The sequence below is a fragment of the Pecten maximus genome, chromosome 9 (genome assembly GCF_902652985.1).
Source record: "Pecten maximus chromosome 9, xPecMax1.1, whole genome shotgun sequence".
NCBI lineage: Eukaryota > Metazoa > Mollusca > Bivalvia > Pectinida > Pectinidae > Pecten > Pecten maximus.
This window is the reverse complement of record NC_047023.1, coordinates 16,416,723-16,441,510: the sequence shown is the minus strand read 5'-3', so window position 1 is coordinate 16,441,510 and position 24,788 is coordinate 16,416,723. Positions and strand designations below refer to the sequence as shown.

Here is a 24,788-nt window from a genome sequence, read left to right as displayed (position 1 = left end):
CCTTTAGATAATTACTTAGTTAATACAAGGTTTCTGTGATATTTTTAATCTCATTGCCGATCTTGCTTTTGACTTACGTACACAGTAGCAAAAAGTCATCAGTTGTTCACTTAGTCTAGATAGACATTTTCAAGAATTTGTTTCACTTGTTTTTCAGACATTAGAGGAAGAAAATCAATCACTAGCACTCAAGGTAGAGGACTACCATCGACAATTACAGGAGTGTCGCATGTCACATGATCAAGACTCCAACGATCTCCTACATCTACAGGATCAGCTGGGCTCCAAAGTGACAGAAATGTATGAAATACACGAACAGATTATCTCTTTAATACGCAAGGAATCCAACAGTTGATACTCAGCAATAACACTTACTCTCTATGTCTTCCTTATATCGTCATATATTATTTCTGCCGCTTCTTCAGTTGTTGTTGAAGGTTATGGATCTTCATTTGATACCCATGCTGCAGCAGTTGCCATTTCCTAATTGTTGTTGCTTTCTTGGATAAATCTGGAATACTTGAAACAGTTGATGAAGATTCGCTGTCAGCAATGTTTCAGGGAGAAGGTGCGAGACCACTGACAAAGGGAAGTAACCAGTTAGGCAGTGAGGTGCCCAGTCAGCAAATATGATTCTATCGGATTGAGTCAGTGTCAGCAGTTCTTCAGGTGCCCTGTCAGCAAATATAATTCTATTGGATTGAGTCAGCGTCAGTTTTAGTGATCTGTATCAACCAGTCAAGGGAGATAACCAGTTAGCCAAATGATTTTATGGTACCGGCAATGATGACCGAGGGAATTAGACATTGTTCATTATGTTGTATTATGTGATATCACATATGTTAGGTTTTTAAAAAGTTGATATATTCCTCTTTTCAATCTGTTACTTACATTGATTTCAATATTTAATTTTATGTCAAAGCATGTATAGGAAATTAGCAAAATTGTACGGTGTATGTTGAATTCTACAATAATTTTCAATGGAATAGCTTGGTGAGTTATACAGAGTATGGTCTCGCCTGTATTTGACTGTGTTAAGACTATACTCCTTACTGTGGACAGTATTTCTCCATGATATCATTTCCTATGGACACTACTTCTCTGACAGACATTTTCCCATAGAAACAAATAATGTGTGATAACACGTTATCATATTAAATGTTGATATAAACAATGGCAGCACACTTTGAAACAATAAGCACAGAGGAGCTAAGACAGAGCAACATGTATCAGTAATATTGTGTCCGTCTGTATAGTTGTTATCATCCAATGACATAGTACTTATGTAGTAAATCTATGATTACCTTCCCAGAAGGATTTTTCCCTAGTAGTGCTGTCAGGAGAAGTAGTGTCCATGCTTATTTATTTGAAGTAATTTCTGTAAGATATATCTTGAGATATATGAATATACTTTTGAGTTAAGGATTTTTACATTTTCAATACAATGAAAGTTTAACATGTGACCTGATGCGGAATGAATGAAGTCTTTTTTTTTTTTTTTTTTATGTATAAATATGGTTTTTGGTTATATTTATGTTTTAAAGGTGGCACAATCGCACAAGGAAATGTGTTATTCAATCAATGATTTCATATGTCAGTCATTTGTTGAAGAAATAATGAGCCATTCCAGATTTAAAATTCAGCAAAGATGACAAATACAAAAGAGAAAATAATCCCTTGTAAAAAGCCTAAACGTCTTTTTCTCAAGAGAAAAACTGATACTCTTACTGTAATATTTATTGAGAAAAATGCATCCTTAGAATTTCACTGTCATTGATATATCATCACTGATGACTCTGTCATTTGTTGTCATCACATCATCAACACTCCTGGTGCTTTGGATATTACAAAGTCGTTAAGGTTTCTCCTCCTTTATAGTCAAAAACAAAAACTCAGATTGCTGTTGAAGTGAACTTTTTTAGTGTTTGCTAAAACTTTACTGTCTGTAATCTGTGACAATTTTCATCACTCATATTACACATTGAAATATCAGTTACTGAAATATTTCTTAATGAAAGCATGATGCTGTCACACAAATTTGCCAATACTGGTAGTCAAAAATGTTTTAGAGACATGTAATGTATATCGTGGTTTAATTTCTACTTAGGAAAATTTGTTTTAGTATTTTGTTTAAATATTGATCATTAGTATTGAAGTATTTTTTGTCTTCAATAATTTTATAAGTTATTTATGGCAGACTAGAATTGCCGCTTATTGATGGTTGTTTTAATAGATCTGAAATAAATTCCATAAAAATGCAGTTCCTCTCTTGAATTTTACCCCAGTGTTTTTGTTTCCCCGAGTGAATAATACTGTAGAAAAAAAACCTGGCCCCTGTGACTGTAAAAATACTAGAAAAGCACATGCAGTTCAGAACTCAGGAATCTTTTACTCAAAGTAATTAAATTGTTTTATCTGAATGAGTCTTTTATAACTGAAGTCTTAATCTTATGTTTTATCATATATATATTCATCAAGTTCTTCATTTTAGCCATAAAGCTTGAATTTCATGTTTAGGTAAGTGTAAAATTGTTCATAAATGTGTAACTTAATACACTAACTTCAACTTTCTATTGTGTAAGAAAGCTGTAGAGAAACAGAGAAATATGTGGTAAATGTTTAATACAGTCCGAGTCTCGATAATCTAGCCCCTGTGCTTCACATTTTATTGTCAGTTTGTGAATAATTGCTGTGACAATTTTTGAAAGGGAAATGTGTCCCCCGAGATATATTTAATTGTCTCGCAACTGGATGAATTAATTAAGTGCATATGGTGACCAAAATTAGAAAAACTTGACCAATTAGTGGATGGTTTTGCTATGTAAAGCAGTAGGCTTACAAAATATTTGTATTTTTTCTTTTATTGAATTAGCTAGAAAACTTAACAATTTACTAGATATATTGGCCAGTATTGAAAGTTAAAGTTATAAATTTGTCAAAGAATTATAGATATTGTAGACATAATGATATTTTTGTAGTCTATGAATGTTGAATATTTACATTAGTATTATTGTACACAAAACAGCTGAGGACATCAGGAATAAAATGTTGTAAACTGTAGATACCGGTCATAAATCAAAACTACAAATCTTCTTTTATAAATCCAGGAATGTTTTGTATTATTCTAGAATATATTTGACACTTATCTGGAGGGATGAGGGTGTGAATACATGTACAAACTATATACAGATCTGTTAAATAAATCAATTAAACCCCCAAACATTTTTGGGGAAAATAATTGTATGTCCATGCATGGTGCTCAGAAAAGTAACTTACAAAATAAAGTATTTAGTAGTGAATTTTAATCTTGGTTTGAAATCCAAGAGAAACACAAATACAATATGATGTTCTACAATTCTGGTAATTTTACTTACTACAAAGGACTTGTTTCTTAATCCAAGGATTTGTTTTTAACTATTTTAACTGTGCCTGAGTAAAATAGTTATATTCAGTACTGATGTTGTATCTTCATTAAACATTCTGCATTAATTGATTGTGAACCCATTAAACAAAAGTTTCATATTCATGTTGAGATGTAGAGTCGTACATATTGTGTACAGTTTGATTATAAAGCTTGGTGTTAGTGTTTTGTCAGTTTATCCGTCCTGTCCTTGAATGTCCTGATCCCTCCTACATGTACCATGACCACTAAGTGCCCCTTTTGTAGCTTCATTCAGTACCCCTAGATACGACCCCTCCCTTGGTTTCCCCAACCCCATGACTTCAAACACTGCCTTGGGGTCATCCACGTCCTGCTGCCATAGTTCCCCCCCCCCCCCCCCCCCCCCCCCCCCCCCAATGTCTAATGTTAACCCTACTGCTGTTGTTCAGGTTACTTTGTTAAATGTTTTGATCAGCTGTATATTAAATTATTGAATTTGGTTTTTATCTAGTTCTCTTAGATATATGAATTATCACACAAGTGTATCGGTATGTGGTTCTGTTGTTTGTATAAGGGTATCATTTTGTCTTCAGGAATTTCCCTGTGTTTGTGAACTAGTCTGTTATTTTCTTCTTCATGAAGATTTGAAACATTTCTACTACATACTTCACTCAAAACTTATTATGTTGATTTGATTGTTTGTACTATTTGTGTATTTTATTGAAAGCAATAATCAGATTTTGAAAGGATATTTTCTTTGTTTTTATTGTTTTAAATCTTCAGTTGTTTTGTGTGTTATCAAAATGTGTTAGTGAAGAAATTCTTTATACATTTGTAAGTTATTATGACAGTATTTGTGTTGTTTCTCTCAGAAACTGCATGCCTAGTGATGAATGCTAGTGAAATGCAAGATTTTATTTTTAATTTTTTTTTTTTTTAAAGCATTGTACCTGCTATCTGATCTGACTGATATAAGCAGCAACATATCATTTTACTGCATAGAACATGATTTAATATCTATTGTGTCATCATCAGGGTTTATTTATCTAGTATTGTTTCCAAACAAGATGTTGACACGGGTCGATCCTGTGTTCCATGTATCCTCTTATATAGTAGAGGTTAGATACATGTTTCTTGACACAATATTTTTATCTGTATCATCAAGTTCAGTTTTATTTCAGAAAGTGAAATAACAGTATCAGTTTTATTATCTAGATCTGTCATCTGTACGGTAGTAGAAATTTATTTTCCCTCTGTACAAAACCTTATTGTTGATTCTCTGTTCTTTTAGATAATATTAATTTTAAATTTTCTTTGTGTTAAAGATGCAAATTGCCCAATCTTGTCACGACCCTATCCACATCTATCAAACTCAAGGATGTGATTGGTTATTTTATAAAATTTTGACTTAATTACTAGATAGTTCCATATATCCTTAGAAAACAGTAATGTAACAACATTTAAAGTTTCACCGAGATAAAATTTTAGATTATTAAATTCAAGCACACGATATTACATGTAATAGTTGTAAGAATTAAAAATAATACACATCTAATAGGTTGGTGAATTTCTGTTGTTAGTGTCCAAAGAACTTGATAATTTGAAAGAACATTGAGGTTTGTAATTGATGGCAGTGTTGTGGAGAGCGAAATATGCTGAAATGTTGCTTCGTGATCAGAGTAGCCAAAATGTGTACCATTTATTTCGCCTTTGTAGATAAAACAGATATACATATTTACAAGTTTTATTTATTTATGATATATATCTATGCAATATACACGTACAAATTTTATTTCAGACTATGTAGTTATAAAACATCAGATAATGTTCTTGATGAAAAATACATATATCTAAAATAAAAACAGTAAAATGGCTTCATGTTTCATGTTGTTTATTAGGATGTTTACTTCTTATATTGAATCCATCACAAAATTCCATCCCCAGTCACCTATTAGTTTGTGATGGCAGGCCCTATGTTCTTTATCAGCGAGCATACTTCTTATATTTGAATCTATCACAAGATTTACATTTTTGTGGGTGGTGCGCAGGTTTGACTGAACAAAAAACCTGTTAATTCTAAATACGATGACAGCCTGTCCAATCAACAAAATAAACACCAGTATGTTTAACCTGACCAGTATCCTGTATAATTCACTTAGAAATCTGTAAATGTTTCACTTGCGACACTGGTTTGATCCTCACAACTTCCACCAAGCTCTCATCAAACCAACAAGTCGCATGCACCTTGTCTACGACAAAAAAATACAAATTGTCTGGGCAACTCTGTCGTCTGTACACAGATCTCGGGTCCTCCGTCAAAATCTGACATATGGCATCACGGGCTTCCTTAGGTGACTCTAAAAACTGAAGTCTGTGATCCAAGTCTTCTGTACTCTTGCTGAAGTTAGCAAGTTGTTTTTCAGCGGTAATAGTGAATCTCACAGTTAATTTATCTATAGGAGGTTCTTTCACCCACTGTGCTGTTTTTATTGAACAATCTGGTAATGATGACTCTGTTTCACATTCTCCTGCTGCTATGGGAACATCATTTTGACTCTGACTAGATTTAATGTTAGAATTTGAGGATACCTCTGTAGAAACTTCCGTAGTAGACACTTCACTAGGTACAGAATTTTTGGTAACTTTTGAATGATCTGCCAATGTTTGCTCTTCATTTACAACTTCCTTTTGGCTTCTTGTTTGTAATTCACTGCCATCAGGAGTCCCTCCTGTTTCCATAAAACATGGTCCCTTTCTAATGTCAAATACCTTACTTTGTTTCTGACCGTTCAGATTTGTCCTTTCTGCATCGTCCATTGATTTGCTGGAATGCTCATCATCTGTAACGATGTCCGAGACTTGGTCATCACTGCTGTCAGATAGATGGTCAGCGTCACTCAACGTCGTTGTAGGGGTGACCGTCATTGTGGCGGACGTCCCTGGAGAGTCATAGCTGGGTATATATGGCTTGATATCTAGGACAGGAGATCCATCTAAAATATCAATGCCTGATATGTGGAGCTTAGCACCTGAAATCAGAAATCATTTTATTTACAATATATTTTGGTATACCCAAATGTAAACAGATCATGGCAGTGAAGAATTGGATCATTCCACAATACTGACCAAAGAAAACAACACTGCACAATCATACAGTAATTCAGCAGAATGCTTTCAGTGTGACAGTACGACAGTAAGATTACCACTAAAATAAGTTCAGTATCCCATATATATATTTTTCAAATTTAGACTGAAGTAAACAATACTTGACTCACCTTCGACCCTTTCCAATTTGGCAAGGGTTAGGCCGATCGGGTTTGGTCGGTATGGTGACCTGGTTGAGAACAATCCCACCCTACGGCCATCTAGTCGCGGAGGTCTGACCTTGGCCTTTGTGTACTGGTTGTTGTTTTTGTGGAACTCGAAGATTATCCTGTAACGACCACACAGATTTATTCCACATTTGATACCAGTACATTAATTTGACAAAAAGTTAATTTCAAAAACAAAGTTTCAAGTCATCCAGCTCAGACATGGTGTGTGTTTCACCTCTGATACTGTAAAATTTACATTATTTTGTTAATTCAATAATCTAATTAAAATTCTATTTAAATGCATGTGAAGACAGCAATGATGTATGTAAAAAGTACTTAAGTTAGGAGAAGGCTTTATAAGTTGTAAGAACTTGTGCCTAATCCTTTTTGTCATTTTCAAGGCAATCAAAATACATTTGTATGTTTAAATCAAAATTAAAGTTCAGTTTTGATCGTCACTAAATAATTATGGTAGGGTATTATTTGTTACTTATTCACATCACTACATATGGATCTCATCTTACCAAATATGGGAGTACTGTTGGATGCCATCTAAGGAGTGTTCAGGTGTGTTGAAAATCTCTTTACTAATCGTGATGCTGCCTCTAGCTGAGTCACAAACAGATGGCTGACGAGGTGTTCCATTCTTATAAGTGAACAGAGAATTCACCACTCCAATAGGCCTCATTCTGACAAGTTTGGACTGAAATGGTGAGAAAGAAACCATATTGGTATGTTAGGTAGCGAAGAATTAATATGTTGATAGAATCTATTGCTCAGTGTCTGATTATAATCAGTAATTAGCCATTTTAAATTCTAAATTTAATATGTGTGTAATAGAGATGATGTTTTCCAAAGGTCTGCACTAGGAGAAGATCCCATGAACACCAGGCCTATATTACAGCAATGAAGTTTAAGGTAAATTCCCTCTATACCAGTTAGTACAGTTTCCATATAGTAAGTACTAATAAGTGGCTACCCTGGTAGAGGGTTTTTCTCCACAGTGACATACCAATTGTTTGGTTTGGTTTGTTTTTGTTTAACGTCCTATTAACAGCCAGGGTCATTTAAGGACCAGGACCAGGTTTTGGAGGTGGAGGAAAGCCGGAGTACCCGGAGAAAAACCACCGGCCTACGGTCAGTACCTGGCTACTGCCCCATGTTGGTTTCGAACTCGCAACCCAGAGGTGGAGGGCTAGTGATAAAGTGTCGGTACACCTTAACCACTCGGCCACCGCGGCCCCTTATACCAATTGTCCCCATAAAAAGTCTCACAGACTACATTCATGCTTGTGAGACTTAATCATAAAACATTCCATATATGGACACCCATAGAACACAGCAGGTCAATTTTTTATGGGGCTTTATTTGAAAAGAAAGATATACATTACCAAAAATAGATACATTAAGGTATCTTGAAAGTACTTAAAAATACTTAAGATCATAATTGATTTTTAACCTGTCTTTAACTCCAAAATTGTTTGCTTAATTACATGAAAGTTGTTTCAAGTGTTTACTAGGTAATTGGTACTAGGCAACAGCTCTTGATACGACAGTAAAGATAAAGAGAAAATGCTAAGAGCAATTTTTCCTCGAAGGCAAAATAAAGAAATAACCAATCATAATTAACTTCATAAAAACATTGGTAGAACCTGTAACATTACTGGTATTTTATATTTTTATCTCTTTGTAAAAAAAAAAGTTCACAGTAATTCCATTAAGGAAAGGAGGTTGGGGGAAGGGGGCATTTAAAAGCATGAGTATTCATTTTAACTTAAAGTTGTGGTCTCGTTGGTCACAATAATTCAGTCGGTTAGAACACCGGCCAGGTAATCTCAGATGAGGACCCGCGGTGCACGGTTCAATGCTCCCTACACGTGTTGGTTTGTATTTCTCGGGAAGCTGGGAAACGGGCTGGTCTGTACATGTGCTGCCATGGTTGTGTGATGGGCCTCCTGTATGTTGTTCAGTAAGGTAGTCACTAACTACTACAAGGAGACTCGATTCTTAATGACCCTGGTTGTTCACTGGATGATACACCCAGCAATCTGAATCCCTCACATTTAAGAGTGTACAAAGAAATCTGTGTAGAGGAGTTTTTCATTTCTGTTTTATCTGTTGCCCGGTATTTCTATGTCATGCTCAATACCTGTAACACTGCCTATCATTAGTATTTCTATGTCATACTCAATACCTCTATGTCATACTCAATACCTGTAACACTGCCTACCATTAGTATTTCCATGTCATACTCAACACCTCTATGTCATACTCAATACCTCTATGTCATACTCAATACCTGTAACACTGCCTATCATTAGTATTTCTATGTCATACTCAATACCTCTATGTCATACTCAATACCTGTAACACTGCCTATCATTAGTATTTCTATGTCATACTCAATACCTCTATGTCATATATACTCAATACCTGTAACACAGCTATCATTAGTATTTCTATGTCATACTCAATACCTGTAACACTGCCTATCATTAGTATTTCCATGTCATACTCAACACCTGTAACACTGACTATCATTAGTATTTCTATGTCATACTCGATACCTGTAACACAGCCATCATTAGTATTTCTATGTCATACTCAATACCTGTAACACTGCCTATCATTAGTATTTCTATGTCATACTCAATACCTCTATGTCATATATACTCAATACCTGTAACACTGACTATCATTAGTATTTCTATGTCATACTCAATACCTGTAACACTGCCTATCATTAGTATTTCTATGTCATACTCAATACCTGTAACACTGACTATCATTAGTATTTCTATGTCATACTCAATACCTGTAACACTGCCTATCATTAGTATTTCTATGTCATAATCAATACCTCTATGTCATACTCAATACCTGTAACACTGTCTATCATTAGTATTTCTAGGTCATAATCAATACCTGTAACACAGCTATCATTAGTATTTCCACGTCATACTCAATACCTGTAACACAGCTATCATTAGTATTTCCGTCATACTCAATACCTGTAACATTGACTATCATTAGTATTTCCGTCATACTCAATACCTGTAACACTGGCTATTATTAGTAATTCCATGTCATACATGTATGTAACAGTACAACACATTACCTTTAAAAGCTGCCAGTCCACTGCCCTCAAATTATCCACCAGAACCCAGCCTTAACTTTAAGGTTGAGAGTCCCAGGGCTCTATCTCTATCTCTTTTAAAGAAGAGTTCTAATCTGTTAAGTGTTTTCTCTATTTACTTTTGAAAATGGTTATTCACTATGGTTCCTCTTCACAGGAAGACAACACAGCTCCACTACCACAGAATTTGATGCAAGAACCTTTTGAGTAAACAGTACTTGTGGTGTAAATACTTTTCTGCATTAATTAACATCAATGGGAAAGATTTCAAAACATTCAAATTCTCTCTGGGGTCTGTAACCTGCAATTGTGCAGAATTGTAAATGGTCGGTCGAAAATTTTAGTGCCACCTAATTAGGTAACAGATAATTTAGAATCGGGAATGTGTACGTGGCCTGCATGCTCTTGTTGGTAGGGGAAAGGCACCATCCACCTAACACAATCTTGATAATTTAAAATGGGGAAGCACCTATTTTTTTAAATAATTTTTTTAATTGATTTCTTATTGATTTTTTTTACAGTCACAAAATAATTAATTTAAATCAATTAAATTCAATCAAGGACTGGATAATTTGTTGTTTGGATTGGTACAGATATGTCCTAGCCTGAAGGACTTGGATCTATGTGATATGTTAAAATGCTCATTTATTTAAGAGTGCTAGATCTAGACTATCCTTAATAGACTATACAATGATTACTATTACACAACCCTGTCCTCAAAACTTTGTTCAGTCATATCCTACTCAGTGACTACCACAAAACACTTTAAATCTACTGTCAAATAGTATATTGAAACTTTGGTATATATATTTTTTACAGATTAAATCTTCAGACTTTTCTAAACGTTAAAAAGACATGACTTACCTCCCTTATGTTTAATCATCCTGAACTCTTTGATACTGTTAGACTAAGTATAACAGGCAGTCGAAGTGCTAAATGTTATAGCCATTTTAAATACTTGTGGTGACTATAGCTGACAAAAGATCGTCTGATAAAGCATTGTTTGTCTTATAAAGGTAATATCGTTGGAACACATCAAGTTAGATTGGTCGATAGATTTGACCAATGTTTAAGCACTATCATTGTATTCCGATAGGCATTATACACATAACACTATGTCTCTGGTGCACAATATTTTTTCCATTCTAATTTAGTATAGAATGTAGTCGTCAGTTACTGTGGGCAAAATGATAATGTAGTCGTCAGTATATGTGGACAAAATGATAATGTAGTCGCCAGTATATGTGGACAAAATGACTAAAGTTGGCAAGAGATGATGGATACTATGAGTGTCCATCAAAGGTTGGACATTTCTACACCTGATTTTGGGATTTAATGGATAATTATTTGTTTTAGATGTGGATTTAAAGAAGTTTAATACAGACCTGACATCACCATGGTACATAAACGAGTAACAACCTATCGCAGACCCAGGTAAGATCTTTACTTCTATATGTCACAAATGACTGTCATCATTAATTTGGAGTTTTGTCTCCATAATAAAATGCAGCATGAAGGATGAAAAAATAAAAGAGAGTCATAAGATGGAATTGAAAATATTGATATGGGTGGAAGTATTTTTTTTATGAAAACCTAGCAGAAACTTTGAAACCAAACAATTAAAGAAATTGTTTTCATTTTCTATTGACCCTGAAGTAACAAATGAATTAAGAAAGTAAAGTAGTTTTATTATGACTACATGTAACATCTGACCGTTACTGATCATCTAATACTGATGATGACCACTAGACAGGAAAATACATTATATCGACATGGATTACCACTCACAGTATAAAACTAAAAAATGTGTTCATAAAAGATGATACCCTTGTCTTGTAACTATAACTGTGGCTTTTAACTTGTGTAAGTCACTCATATTGACCTGAATGGAAGCATACTGTGGTCTTAATGTGGGAGGAGACTGGAGTACCTGGAAGAAACCTGTATGATCAAGCAGGAGACCTCCATTTCTTTTTTATATATGATAAGGTGATCAAACCTCAACATTTCGTTAAAAGGCAAGTGTGCACTTTCCACTGCACCATCAAATCACATCCATTAATGGGACACATACATTTAACTCACATTACATAACCAGAATTATATGTCCTATCTTTATCCTCCGTTCTGTCATATTTAAAACCACAGGTGTTATGTTTGTGTATTGAATATAATATGTATTTTTAAAAACATAATTTGTATCATATTTTTTACTTTGATATTTGATATCAATATAAACATTACTGTCTTAACTATATAGGCTGCATGCCTAGAATTTCCTTCACATTTAACTCAGTACAATAAACAAATTTAACTCTATCAAGCATAAAAAGAAGAAAAAATCTTTCAACCCGATAATTTTGCCCACAAAGTTAAATCACAAACATGTGAAAAAAGTTGCCAAAAATAGAAATTATTTTCACAAACTGAATTCATAACATCAGTGTTAGATCCTAAAGAACATCCATGCGAAGAACCAATGATATTGAAGGTAGACTGTAATTGATGATGGTATATAGGTAACCTTACCAGTTCACACCAGCAGGAATTTCCTTTGAGTCTATATATAATGATATATATAGGATGTATGCCTTTAGAGTGAGATGTCGCTATATACGAGGGCTAATTGATATGTTGTGAGCCTCATATTGAAGGTTTTGAATTTTGCCAGACATATTGTATTGTTTTTCATCATAATCCCCTTCAGTATCTATACACATTTGCCAGCAGTGTTTAAGGGCCTCAATGCCACTTTTATAGAACTTCTTTTCTTGGCTGTTCAGAAATCATTCACTGCATGTATGATGTCATCATTGGACTGAAAATGGGTGTCTGACATAGCTGTTTTCAGTTTTGGAAATAGATGAAAGTCTGATGGAGCAAGATCAGGTGAATTAGGCGGATGCTCAATCAATTTAAAACCACAATCGTGAATGGCAGCCAAGGTAATGACAGACTTGTGAACAGGAGCATTGTCCTGATGGAGTAACACACCTTTAGTGAGCTTTCCAAAGTGCTTAAGTATGTGCCATTGATTATTTGTTCCTTTAGATAATCTATCAGCAGAATACCTTCCCAGCTGATGGAACAGTCTTTGCCTTCTTTGGCAGGGTAGAGCCAAGGTGCTTCCATTTTTTCGATTGTTGTTTGGCCTATGGGGTAAAATGATTGACCCATGTTTCGTCCATAGTGACAAATCTCTGAAAAAAGTTGGCAGGATCTTCCTAAAAAAAGTTAAGATTAGCACGCAATAATGAGCCCCTGGCTTGCTTCTGATCAACTGTCATTAGTCTTGGTACCCATCGGGCTGTAAGCTTTCTCATTGCGAGATCCTCGGTCAGAATGGATGTACACTTTCCTGTGAAATGCCAACTCTACTGGCTGTATATCTTTCTGTGACTCGTTTGTCAGTCCTAATTATATATATATAACAATATCATGAACTTTATTGACCATTTCTGGGGTTTCAACATTGACAGGCTTTCCAGGACGGGGTCATCCTCATAATCAAGGCTCTTGTTGGCTGTGCTTAAATTCCGCCTCCCATCTTTTTACTGTAGCATATGAAGGGGCATCTTTCCCAAGTGTTGGTACCATATCATTATGGATATCCTTAGGTTTTTATGCAAACATTGGATCTCTGCTCTTTCACCAATTTTGCCCATTTTGCAAACGCTGCTTGCCTTGTTTTCTTTTGAGTGCTACCTCATCGATATAAACAAACCAAATGAGACCAGTCCTTGGGTACATGGCCATTTATAGTCAGAGAATAGTAGGACTTAAAAAGAACATCCTCAAGTACCTCCTTCAATACGAGACTCACAACATATCAATCATCCCTCGTAGTTTGATGGCCAGCAGTAGCAGGATTTTTCATTAATTATTCCTATAACAGGACTATAGAAACCTGTCTAAAAGTTTAAGCTGAAAATGGTTTGCAAAAAACGAGTAATACAAAAATGTCATAAATAGACAAATATGCAAAAGAAAACTCATCTTCACATATTCAATTTACATCAATCATGATGATTTTTTTCATTTCAAAATATTTTATCATTATAGATAATACATTTACAGTACATACAATTACATGAAGATATATATATATAACTGAATTGGACAACAGATTAAGCCTATACTGGTCCTTTTCAAATCATTAGTGATTGACCCAGGGCACAATTAAGGACTTGCAATGGATTTACACAAAATAGAATAACAATATTTTTTACTGAACTCAGGCCTTTAAGTAATTTGTTTAGGGGTTTGTGGGTTACATCCTGAAGAACTCGTAAACTATAATGTAACTAATACTTTTTTTACAAATTTAGTAAATTATTTAGAAGAAGTCAATTTTGAGCACTTGAAAGTCACTTGATAAGCAATATATTCAAGGGGGAAAAGTAACATGACTTTTTTTGAGTTGTCCCCCTTGTTCTAAATAAATATTCGCCAAATGCTGCTTTATTTGAAGTCAATGGACATATTTATTCCACAAATATGAAAACTTATGCGTGAAGAAAACCAAAAATATCCATCTAAATATTCAAATATGAGGATAAGGCCGACAGTAGTACATTCTTTTCCGGCTAATTGCACACATTGACTGATTGACGAAGGCAGTGGCTTTACCCAGTCCGTGCTTTTATTGAATTATATTTGTTTATATTTGTCAGCTGTTGCTGGAACGTCAATGATTTGACACAAAGCATAGCTCGTACAGTATACTTACCATAAGTTGTTTATCAGTTGATAAATCATCCAAATGTAGCAGAAACTTTTTACATTAACACATCCTATTTCTGACAAGCATTTATACGATTGAGAATTAGTAGAGTCTGGATCATCAGAGCGCATAGCAACAAAAATGTGAACTTTCAAGGAAGCAGTCTTTCCATCGCTTCTAATTGAATAATAAGACTATGTAACACCATGATTATTTTACAGCGATGTTCATAGTGTGAAAAGTAGTTAAAGGTACGTAGAAGTTTGTGTAGTGTAACTTCTTTTACGCAAATAATGAAAATTAAAAGGCATGTCGCGAAACTATAGTAAACAAATATGGCCGACGCCAATAGGTTATTTCGTACAGTAAAAAGTTGAACAGATCATCTAGTCAATATCAACATGTTCTGTCACTTCAAACATCGCCATGTTCGTAGAAAATAATTATTAGATAAGATAACAACACTTGTAAATAAGATCAATCGATGGGTTACTGTTTTAGATAGGCCTATACCGGATTATTTGAAGGGATCAATATCAGTAATAGGGTCAAACAGTAACTATAATTTCCGATTTGTTTAGTGCTTTCACATGTTCGGCATTTTGACAGACATCTATTGGATTGTGTAGTTTTGGGGTCAGATGAAGCTTAGACCCAAAGCTTAGTACCCCTACCAAACTATATAAAGTACAGTGTATACTTATATGTATACAATACATGTGTTTTGTTGCATGTACCCAAGTGGATGATATATCTTCCAAGGTCGGAAACAATACACCAGCAACTCACATGAAAGTTTTAACTCTTAGAAGGGAAGTGTGCTAACATCAGACTACATGTATTTAGAAAAAATCTACAGGAAAGATGAATAATCTGTGGTTACGATAGCAGAAAAAATTCCTTAGTAAGATTTGCTAATGCTATTGATTTCTTTTAGCAATTTACTAAATACTTTAGCAATACAATATGCTTAAAAGGTTTTTTTTTGTTAGCAATTTTTTCTGCATTCATGCATAGGTTGAACAGGCAAATTTTCATACCATTATATTGACACATTACACAAGGGAAAGCTGTACAGATCAACTTTTTTTTTACATTAATTTAATTCTTATTTCCATTGTCTTGCAACACAAAAGTGAAAAAAGTACTAAATCAGTACTTTTCGTAAAAAAAAAACAAATATTGAGTATTTTTCCTGTAAAATTAACATCTGAGAGATGAGTTTTCAGAAAAAAAGACTCCTTGTAGGAACACCATTGAACAACAAGTTTCCTTTTGGCAGACCACATCACCTGATGACTGAACAAACTGATCATGAAAATATCAAACAACTGCTTTATTCATATATGTAATGCATTTCATTCAACTTGTAAATATATATGAATGGAATTATATAGATAAATCCCATCACCCTTGGACTTGACTTCTGTAAAATGTTTATGGCTCTATGTCTGCATCAAAGGTCATCATTCTAGTGTTAAAATGAAATCAGCATCAGTAAAACGATCAAAGCTTATTACACAAGAGTGTATCATATTCAAGCATGTGCCTTGAACACCTAGGTCTATATTGATCACATACTGATGATACTGGCAGTATTCACAAAGAATGCTATTCTACATGAATGATTTATTTTTTGTATACATTTTTGTATAAGTGTTTGGATTTTCATTTTGATACAATGGGAATGTCTAGTAGGAGCCCAGATAATTCATGAAACTTATCTTCACTTTGATCATTCTTCTCTGATCAGTGTGATTGATGTAGGCACTATTTTAGTTGTTTATCCTCAATTAGATAGAAATACTCTTCAATTAATGATGGAGGCATTTTAAGTTAATGAAGCTTATCTTCCACATTGCCCTCAAACAACAAAATAACAATAACAATCACAACTAATAAATATAATACATGCTCACATAGGACTAAGTAGGTGACTATAATTCAAATGATCAGTTACAATGCACTTACTCATGTAATGCATGTACAAAGTTTATCTATATAAAACATATCAGGAAGATATCATGACCGAAACCTAAGATATTATGTCGATTTCATCAATATTCCCTGGCTCTAGCCTTCAAGAATATGTGTAATACTTTTGATAAATTATATTGTTCATTTGTAGGCACAAAATGCCGGCAGGAACAAAGTCCGTGCATTTCAAAGGCTTCATGACGGAGTCAGAGCCAAGGGTGCCGAAATATCAGCACAGACAGCCCGTCCGGCCAGAGAAAACAGACGAAATGTACCCAGAGAAGTGGCCTACTTATACACATGTCAGTAAAAACCCTATAGCACCAAACTTCAATAACTTGCAATTGTTTCCAGGGCTTTTCTTGGGGCTGTTTGAGGCCAAAAATGTGACCCATTGCCAACTGAAATGGTATTTCATGTTACAGCTAAGTTACCATACTTTGCAATGTACTCAAGAAAACACTCCCTTCTTTATTTGCTTATTTTCTTCCCAAAATGAGAAAAAAAAACTCATCTAAAACAATTGAAAAATCAAATGCCCCAGTCTCTTCAAAATTAATGAGATAAAGGATTCTTTTATATTATCATCTAATTTTCAATATTAATGTACTTAACTCTAAAAACATCCATGCCTGGTAATAAGCCCATCCATATCTATTACAGTTCAGTAGATATTCCAACAAATGAGTCTTTAATAGTACTTATTTTGCATTATAGATTATGTGTTGTCTTACTGGGCTTATTCCAGGATAAATACAGTAACCAGAATTTTCCTATTTCAGTATAGTCATTTCTATGTTGTTATTACTGCATTTCAGTTTCTGTGTTGTTATTGAAATAAATACATCATAAATGGTGTCTATAATAATAAATATCTTTGACAGAACGATGTGGAGACAAGGATTACCAATGTGTTGGAGCCACTGTCACTTTTCGCTCCTTACCCTCACGAGGACCACAAAGAACGTATGTATTATACAGCTATTGATTTATATTCATGGGTAATACAACACATAGTTTTCAGATTTGACCCATTAATACTTAAACTATTTGGCTACACAGGGAATTTTTGGTAAATGTGCAATTGTTTAAAAAAAATAATAATAATAAAAAACTGGTCGTTTGTGTGTAGCTTTTTTGTTTGTCCTATGGGATAAATGTTTTACATGAAAGGTGGTGTTTTCAAGACCTGTATTAATTGTACCATGTACAATTGTATATATTTTTGTTTCAGCTCCATTATCTGATGATAAAAGCCAGAAATCCCTTGAGCTTGAGAGACCAGTAACCCCTATTGATGTAAGTCGTTTTTGTTAAGAGTACAGCCAAGATTCATTTTATCAGGTTCAACATTTTCAAGTCATTTCAAACTGCTGCTTAAAACTTGGTTCAAGTAATTTAATTGAAAATTTGTTTAGCCAAATGGGTTCATAAAGATTTTTATGAATTCTTAATTTTTCATAAAACCAACTGCTTAATTTTATATACATTGTAGTTATTACTTGATTTATTTTGGGCCAACATTAAACTTTATTAGTTCAATTATCATAAAATCTCTGACAAGTTTGATATAAGACCGATGTGGAGTTATAAGTCCTTTATCCATTTGGCTGTACAGACAGTATCCATTCAATACAATGAGTAACTATTGACAGATCAAATTAAAGTCGTGGTAACCATGATACTAGAAGGAATGTCACTTTGTCTGGGGACAGCTCATATCCTCTTTTACTCTTTTTCAAAACTGCAGGAAGAAATCAAGACTCAGCCCAAAGATTTTGACAGACTTGCGAACTATGTGAGACGCAGGATTGCTGCCAAACCTGATGTGCCTTATTTGTCCATGGATGATCAAAGGAATCTGGTGTGTGAAAAAAATATCATCTGAATAAAAAAAATGGATCTTTTTTATAACTTGGTGCTGTAATGTTTTTGAAAATTTTCTGTTTTTAGTTTGGAAGTTTGGAAGTGAACAAAACTTTGTATCTTCCTGAAGTCATGATAATAAATATATCCTATCTCCCCCTTACCTCTTTATTAATATCATTCCTGTAAATGTGATATATATATCACAATGATTTGCTCCATTTACATATTGATAATTGTTATTGTTGTTATTGTTGTTATTGTTGATATTGTTGATATTGTTTCTTTCTCTTTAATGGAATTATACTGCATTTCTAATGTTCAGGCGGGGATTTTGATTGGTGAAGTTTCGCTGATCTGGCCTGAAATCATGAAACAGATTGATGACCCTTTCCTGGTAAGTTATTATTTTGTGAACACAAAAAGTAACTTCCTTTAAGTTGTTTTGCTTTTTAATCTCCTGGAAATGTTGATAGATTTTTTAAAAGAAATGGATGAAAAAGATGATAGAATTAAAATAACTATTCCTATTTTCAGTCTGCGTTGGAGAATAAAGAACTGAATCGACGGATAGCTGTGCACATTGTAACAGTGTGTGAAAAACTGTTTCATCACTACTTAAAAAAGGCACAAGGTAATATATTACTATGACAGCATTAATATACAAGACAAACAAGTCTGGGGTGATTAGGTATAGAGTAAGGGACCAGTCTGTTTTAGGTCTAGAGTAAGGGACCAGTCTGTTTTAGGTCTAGAGTAAGGGACCAGTCTGTTTTAGGTCTAGAGTAAGGGACCAGTCTGTTTTAGGTCTAGAGTAAGGGACCAGTCTGTTTTAGGTCTAGAATAAGGGACCAGTCTGTTTTAGGTCTAGAGTAAGGGACCAGTCTGTTTTAGGTCTAGAGTATGGGACCAGTCTGTTTTAGGTCTAGAGTAAGGGACCAGTCTGTTTTAGGTCTAGAGTAAGGGACCAGTCTGTTTTAGGTCTAGAGTAAGGGTCTTTTGTGTGAAAAAAACTTACTTCCTGTCCTGTTAATTTCTCACTTATTTTGCTTTTGTTTGAGGTTAATTATCTGTTTGTAGAATAGCAAAAACATTAAGGATTATTTTGTTTTCTTATATATCTTGATATCTAATTTTCACAGTGCTAAATGAGAGAGGAATATTCAGTGGACCTGCCAACATGAGTCGACTGAAAGCACAGCTGGCTCTGGATGCTAATAAATTGTATGTACTGGTAATCAGATTTAGTGTGGAGAAAATGTAAAAAAAGGCTTTGGATTATTATCTACCTTATTACTCCTGTGTTTCCAAACCTGTTCAATGTCAAAAAAGAAAATAAAAAAATATTAGAACTTCCCATTTTGATATAAATTAAAGATATTTGTCAGATAATCTATCTGTACAACCCATTATAAGCTGAAGTATCTAACGATATGTTTTCATCAAATTTTTGTTACAAAGATTATTTTGGGTCAATTAGATCTCCAACCATGTCGATTGAGTTCTGTAAAACAGCTATGGCTATTTCATTATGTGATAATTAGCTCATGCCGAGGCAAAGTGTAGGCGCCCTAGACTAAATCTACTTCTTGCATAAAAGGAAGACCAGGATAATGCTCTGGTTGTAAAACCTCAAATTAGGTACAGATTTTTCTAATTTGTTAATTTCCTTGTTTACAGTTTAAACATCTTGACTATCCGACGGTACATTGTTGCTGATATTCGAGGGAAAGATGATTCAGATGGAGACGATATTGATACATTCACTGCCAAGTTTTCTGGGAAACAAGAAATTAGTCACCCTCCACTGTCATTTCAAGGAATGGTGAGTAGTTTACTTTAATGTGAAGTTTGTACCTTTTGGGAGGTAATAAAAGACTACTTTTTGTGGCCAGGTTTTTATTAAGTTTTGATACAACAAAGTCTCTAATTATACTCCCATTTATACAAAGCTGGGGTTTTGAAAATAACATTTTTAGGTCATCTGACCCGAACGGTCAAGATGGCCTATAGTCATTGTGCTTCGTCCAATGTCGTGCGCCACGTGCTGTGCATAAACTTTCACATTTCAAGTTTTCAAGTTCCACCAGTGGCATTCAACTCAAACTTGGCAACAATGATGTTGAGATGGTCCTGACTAAGTGTTTTTATTTTTCTGGTCAGTCCAAAATCAAAGATGGCCACCATATGGCCAACAGTAGCACTATACTTGCTATATGTATACTACAATAGTACAAGGGTCTATAAAGTCAGGTGATCGTTAAGGCCCATTGGCCTCTTGTTTTTGTCTTTCCATCTGTCTATCCGTCTGTCTGCACATCTTCAGTTCAGTCTATTTTTGGTCAAGTTAATTATCTGAACTAGGGTAAAATATATGATTGACGTATTTTTGCTTTCATAATGTCCTAAAAGTGAAAGTTGTATTTTCTTGCAATACACTGTTCAGTGAAATTAAGGTACTCAACTCTGGTATGCCAGTATGGTTATTTCTGAAAGTAACAACAGAATATAATCCTTGCCTTGTCAATTTGGAAAATTTCATTTTCTTGCCAATTAAAGGCCAGAGTCACATGTTTACACTCATGATAAATTTTTGTTTTACAGATCCAAAGTAGCCGTCCAAAGTCTAAGACAAAGAAATATCGTTACAAGACTGCTGAACAGGAGGCAAAGGAGGTAGGCTCTCCATTTTCTCTATCCGATATATAACTTGTCTCCATAAGATTTTATGTACCCTATATGGTTTAGTTTTCATAACATATTTTATGGTTTTCACTTTTTGCTGTAAAATGTGATTTCACATATTAACCATAAAGTCATAATATCTGTGACATTTCAAAATCTTGTTATTTCATCACTTTTCAATTTCATATAATTTTTTCAAAATGAATGTTACATATGAGATCAAGTCAGCAGTATATATATAACCAGTGATTCAGGAGAAAAACATTATTTATCATATATTATACAACGGAGTCAGATTAGATTATTTGTTATTGTTTAATTTTTATGTTGTAATTCTTGTTCATATTCAAATTTTGTAAAGTTTAACAATCACTCTTTTATTACTGACCTCTGACCTTTGATATTTAGATCTCGGAAGCAATGCCTGCGCTGGACACAAATAAATTGATGGGTCTGGTAGCAGATATGCCAGATAGGGACCTTCAGACTCCATCTCAAGGTAACAATACGAGATAGGGCCTAATTCTAAATGACTCGGTAACTAGTGACAAACCTGGTATCATATGATTATCGTCAATACAAACTATGGATAGAACATGGTTGCTGTGGAGACATTATGGTTGCTATGTATATAGCATAGTTGCTATGGTTATAACTACAACATACCATGACAACAACAATGTCATGCTTATTCAAAAATATTACTTTGTAACTACATGTATATATAAACACGCTATATTTATATAATAACAATGTGGACACTATAATTGTTTAGTTGTCGTTGTCTACATTCACACACAGGTACTTAATTTGAACTATAAAACTGCTCATATACCTGTATTTAATGTCACTCTTAAAATACCAGATAACACACATATCATTTGTTGCTTATAAGACGTTGATTTACAGAAAATGAGGTATAAAAGTGTAACTCATACGTATGTCCTGACAGGACTTTTTCTGATGATTGGTATTGGTTGTAGAATCTGACGGGTTTATGTCACGAGCAGCAGGCAAGCATCATCCAACTTCAGAGTGAGTATTTAATGTCAGTGAAGATGTTTATAGTGTCTCTTTACATACCAATTTATGGAAGTTTTACTTTATACCATTAGTTTATTTGTATTTCAGTTTTGCAACAAAAAAACAAAAAACAGAAGACAGAATAAAAAAACAAAAAACAAAAGACAGAACAAAAAGATTTAATCTGACATTCATCATTTAGACAGAAAATTCCACAAAATTGATTGTACTTATTTCTTCAAAAGCTGGATTTTTTTAACCTGTTTTACAATGCTTCCTTTCTATATCACCTGCCAAAAGGTCAAGTGAGCTTATGCCATGGTGCTGTGGCCAATCTGTCCGTCCCCTCTTGACACTTCAAACTTTTGTAAAACCATGAAAATTTGAACCACCTAAAAAATTATCTTGACAGTATACCAATAGAAATCTTATCACAGATGTCAGTAAACCATGACCCAGTTTACTTATCATTGTTGTTTTTCTTCAGACTTTCCATGGAGATGCTCTCTGTTCAAAAAATATTACTCAAGGTAAGATGACTTCTTTTCTAAAAATATTTTACCAAACATTTTTTCATTGTAGTGTAACCAGTCAGTAAATTGTTTACACTAAAATTTACGTTTAATTCCAGACATAGAAATTTGAAATAAAAATAAAGTGTGAATTGTACAGGTCAAATGAAAGATACATTTGAATGGTTGTCATTTTTATAAATGTGAATGAAGAATTTGGTCACTTCTAGCACAATATGTTTTGGTTAATTACCAAAACCTGTTAATGTATTTGAGCTCACATGATTCATTAATTGTTTATTTCTGTATCAACAGAGGTCAAGGTCGATGCCTCAGCTGCAGGCTGGTGAGAACATCCTAGAGGAGATTGGAATAGATCCCAAGAAAGTTCGCCGTGATGAACTAGAAGAGATGGAAATCGCCATGCTAAAACGAAACAACAAGGCTTTAGACATGGTAATTATCAGACTGATCAAACTTAGTTTTGAATATTCTTAGAGAAAATTTCATGATAACATTTGTGTGCTATTTGTGTATTTATATACTTCAATAATTGTGTTTTAAAACAGAAGAAAAAACATCCTTTGGAGGAGGCAGGGCCCCAGCCTGGAACACGAGAGTATGCCCAGAACGACCTAAAGCAGTTAATGTCACGAGCCCAGGACAAAGATGTAGGCAAAATAGAGGAGGATCTTCCCCCTTTGCTGCAGGTACAAGTGTCTCGGACTTCTCTTAACATAATTATATTTTTACCTTATTTCTTGTAAAAAAGCTTCTCTAAACACATTATTGTTGCTATTGAATAAATTAGGAATTAAAAAATAAAAAAATCATTTTATTATAAATTCCTTCGGCTTAAAGATTGAATCATCTGTCATCTCGCTCTCAACAAAGTAGTATGGTTACGACTAAATAAGGATGGTTTCTTATTTTTGTTTTAGGCTCTCACAAGAAGTGCTAAACATGATGGAATGAAGGAGAAAGTACAGCAAAAGATAAAGGAACTTGAAGAGAAAGAAAAGAGAGAAATGGAAAAAGAAAAGTAAGCATACTTGAAAATCTGACAGAGCTAGTCTTCTTGGAAAGTGAAGAATCTTGTTTATATTGTAAGCCTTAAGTTGTGTTCTTTGTGTTGGTCAGTGTTTTCCAGTCCACTACAAATGATAAATAGTGGGAAGATATTACAATCGATGAAAAACTTGTAATGGTATAAAACATTTACTCTAGTTGATAATCTATACTTGGTAAGTTTTGCCATGTACATTACAGTAGAAATGTGTCTGAATCATTTCTGGCAGACTGGCAACAACACATTGGAGTCAGTTGTTCACTTTAAAGATTGCATTTAGAGCCATTGTTCAAAAATAAATTATAAAATTTTAATGAAGATTTCTATTACATGAAGTAACCATCATACTTTACAGTTTATTTAAAACTGATATTGATGATGTAGGAGAGATGAGACATGGTTATGTGTAATTCTTGTGTAGTGGGTTGGTGCCAGAATGTGTAATGTTTACATTTCCACATCATTATCAGCCTTGTGTGAAAAAAAAACCTACCATTGCTACAACTGACAACTGCCAAATTCTTACAACTCAAAACCAAATAAAGTCATTCCGGCTCTCTCTTATCAAATAGAAACAGAAATAAAATACAGGTATCTTTTTAATGCTTTTAATCTAAATATATTTTGTTTGTGATGTATCTAAAATCAGAATGTTTTGCGGTATAATTGTATGCCTCTTTGTCCTTGATATTTCAGTATACCACTGCGCCAGCCCACTCATCCACAGCCAGCCACCGTCAGCACTAAACTCCCCGGGGTATGTAAACAATGCTTCATTCTGGTTATACTCAATCACAGGTTAATATTGTGAGGTTGAAAATACACTCATTTATTTTGCCTATGACTGTAATTTGAAAAATGTTGATATATTTTTTACATTTGAAAAGGATTAAAAAAATGATTGGTATGGTATGGGGACAGTGAATACCCGTTATATGATAAAGGACTTAACAGAATATCAATATACAGGGGCATAATGACAGAACTGTATAAGACGGGGGATGGTTTTCTACACTCAAGGCATAGCCATATCGTCGGATATCCGAAACAATAGTACAAACTGGTAGAGACCTGAATTTTATATTGAATGTGTCTTTATTT

General features: G+C 34.0%; 3 protein-coding genes across 3 annotated transcripts in view; 2 read left to right on the top strand and 1 right to left on the bottom strand.

Moving 5' to 3' along the window:
* Positions 1-5,256, top strand: part of LOC117334441 (homer protein homolog 2-like) — a 57,188-nt gene extending 51,932 nt beyond the window's left edge. Inside the window, 1 exon segment of the mRNA XM_033894071.1 lies at positions 158-5,256. Within this exon segment, the coding sequence (XP_033749962.1) occupies positions 158-355 (198 nt within the window). The 3' untranslated portion in view covers positions 356-5,256.
* On the bottom strand, positions 4,321-14,665 carry LOC117334443 (tRNA (adenine(37)-N6)-methyltransferase-like). Its single transcript, XM_033894073.1, has 4 exons — positions 14,562-14,665; positions 7,221-7,399; positions 6,658-6,815; positions 4,321-6,411 (listed from the first exon to the last, which is right to left on the bottom strand). The coding sequence occupies exons 1-4, from the start codon at positions 14,562-14,564 to the stop codon at positions 5,534-5,536; spliced, it is 1,218 nt and encodes a 405-aa protein (XP_033749964.1). The 5' UTR covers positions 14,565-14,665; the 3' UTR covers positions 4,321-5,533.
* The window catches only part of LOC117333901 (coiled-coil domain-containing protein 87-like), a 31,636-nt gene continuing 21,511 nt past the window's right edge, over positions 14,664-24,788 (top strand). Inside the window, 17 exon segments of the mRNA XM_033893319.1 lie at positions 14,664-14,806; positions 16,684-16,834; positions 17,417-17,498; positions 17,767-17,831; positions 18,283-18,396; positions 18,724-18,795; positions 18,936-19,032; positions 19,541-19,622; positions 20,079-20,223; positions 21,003-21,074; positions 21,492-21,582; positions 22,067-22,118; positions 22,594-22,636; positions 22,934-23,074; positions 23,188-23,328; positions 23,560-23,660; positions 24,384-24,444. Of these exon segments, the coding sequence (XP_033749210.1) occupies positions 16,691-16,834; positions 17,417-17,498; positions 17,767-17,831; positions 18,283-18,396; positions 18,724-18,795; positions 18,936-19,032; positions 19,541-19,622; positions 20,079-20,223; positions 21,003-21,074; positions 21,492-21,582; positions 22,067-22,118; positions 22,594-22,636; positions 22,934-23,074; positions 23,188-23,328; positions 23,560-23,660; positions 24,384-24,444 (1,503 nt within the window). The 5' untranslated portion in view covers positions 14,664-14,806; positions 16,684-16,690.

Bases quoted from the DNA above. Each gene is read 5' to 3' on its own strand.
- LOC117334443 (XM_033894073.1), bottom strand. The intron at 6,816-7,220 runs GTAAGATGAGAT...TGGTCGTTACAG, and splicing joins CAACAGTACTCCCATATTTG to GATAATCTTCGAGTTCCACA. The intron at 6,412-6,657 runs GTGAGTCAAGTA...TTCTGATTTCAG, and splicing joins CAAATTGGAAAGGGTCGAAG to GTGCTAAGCTCCACATATCA.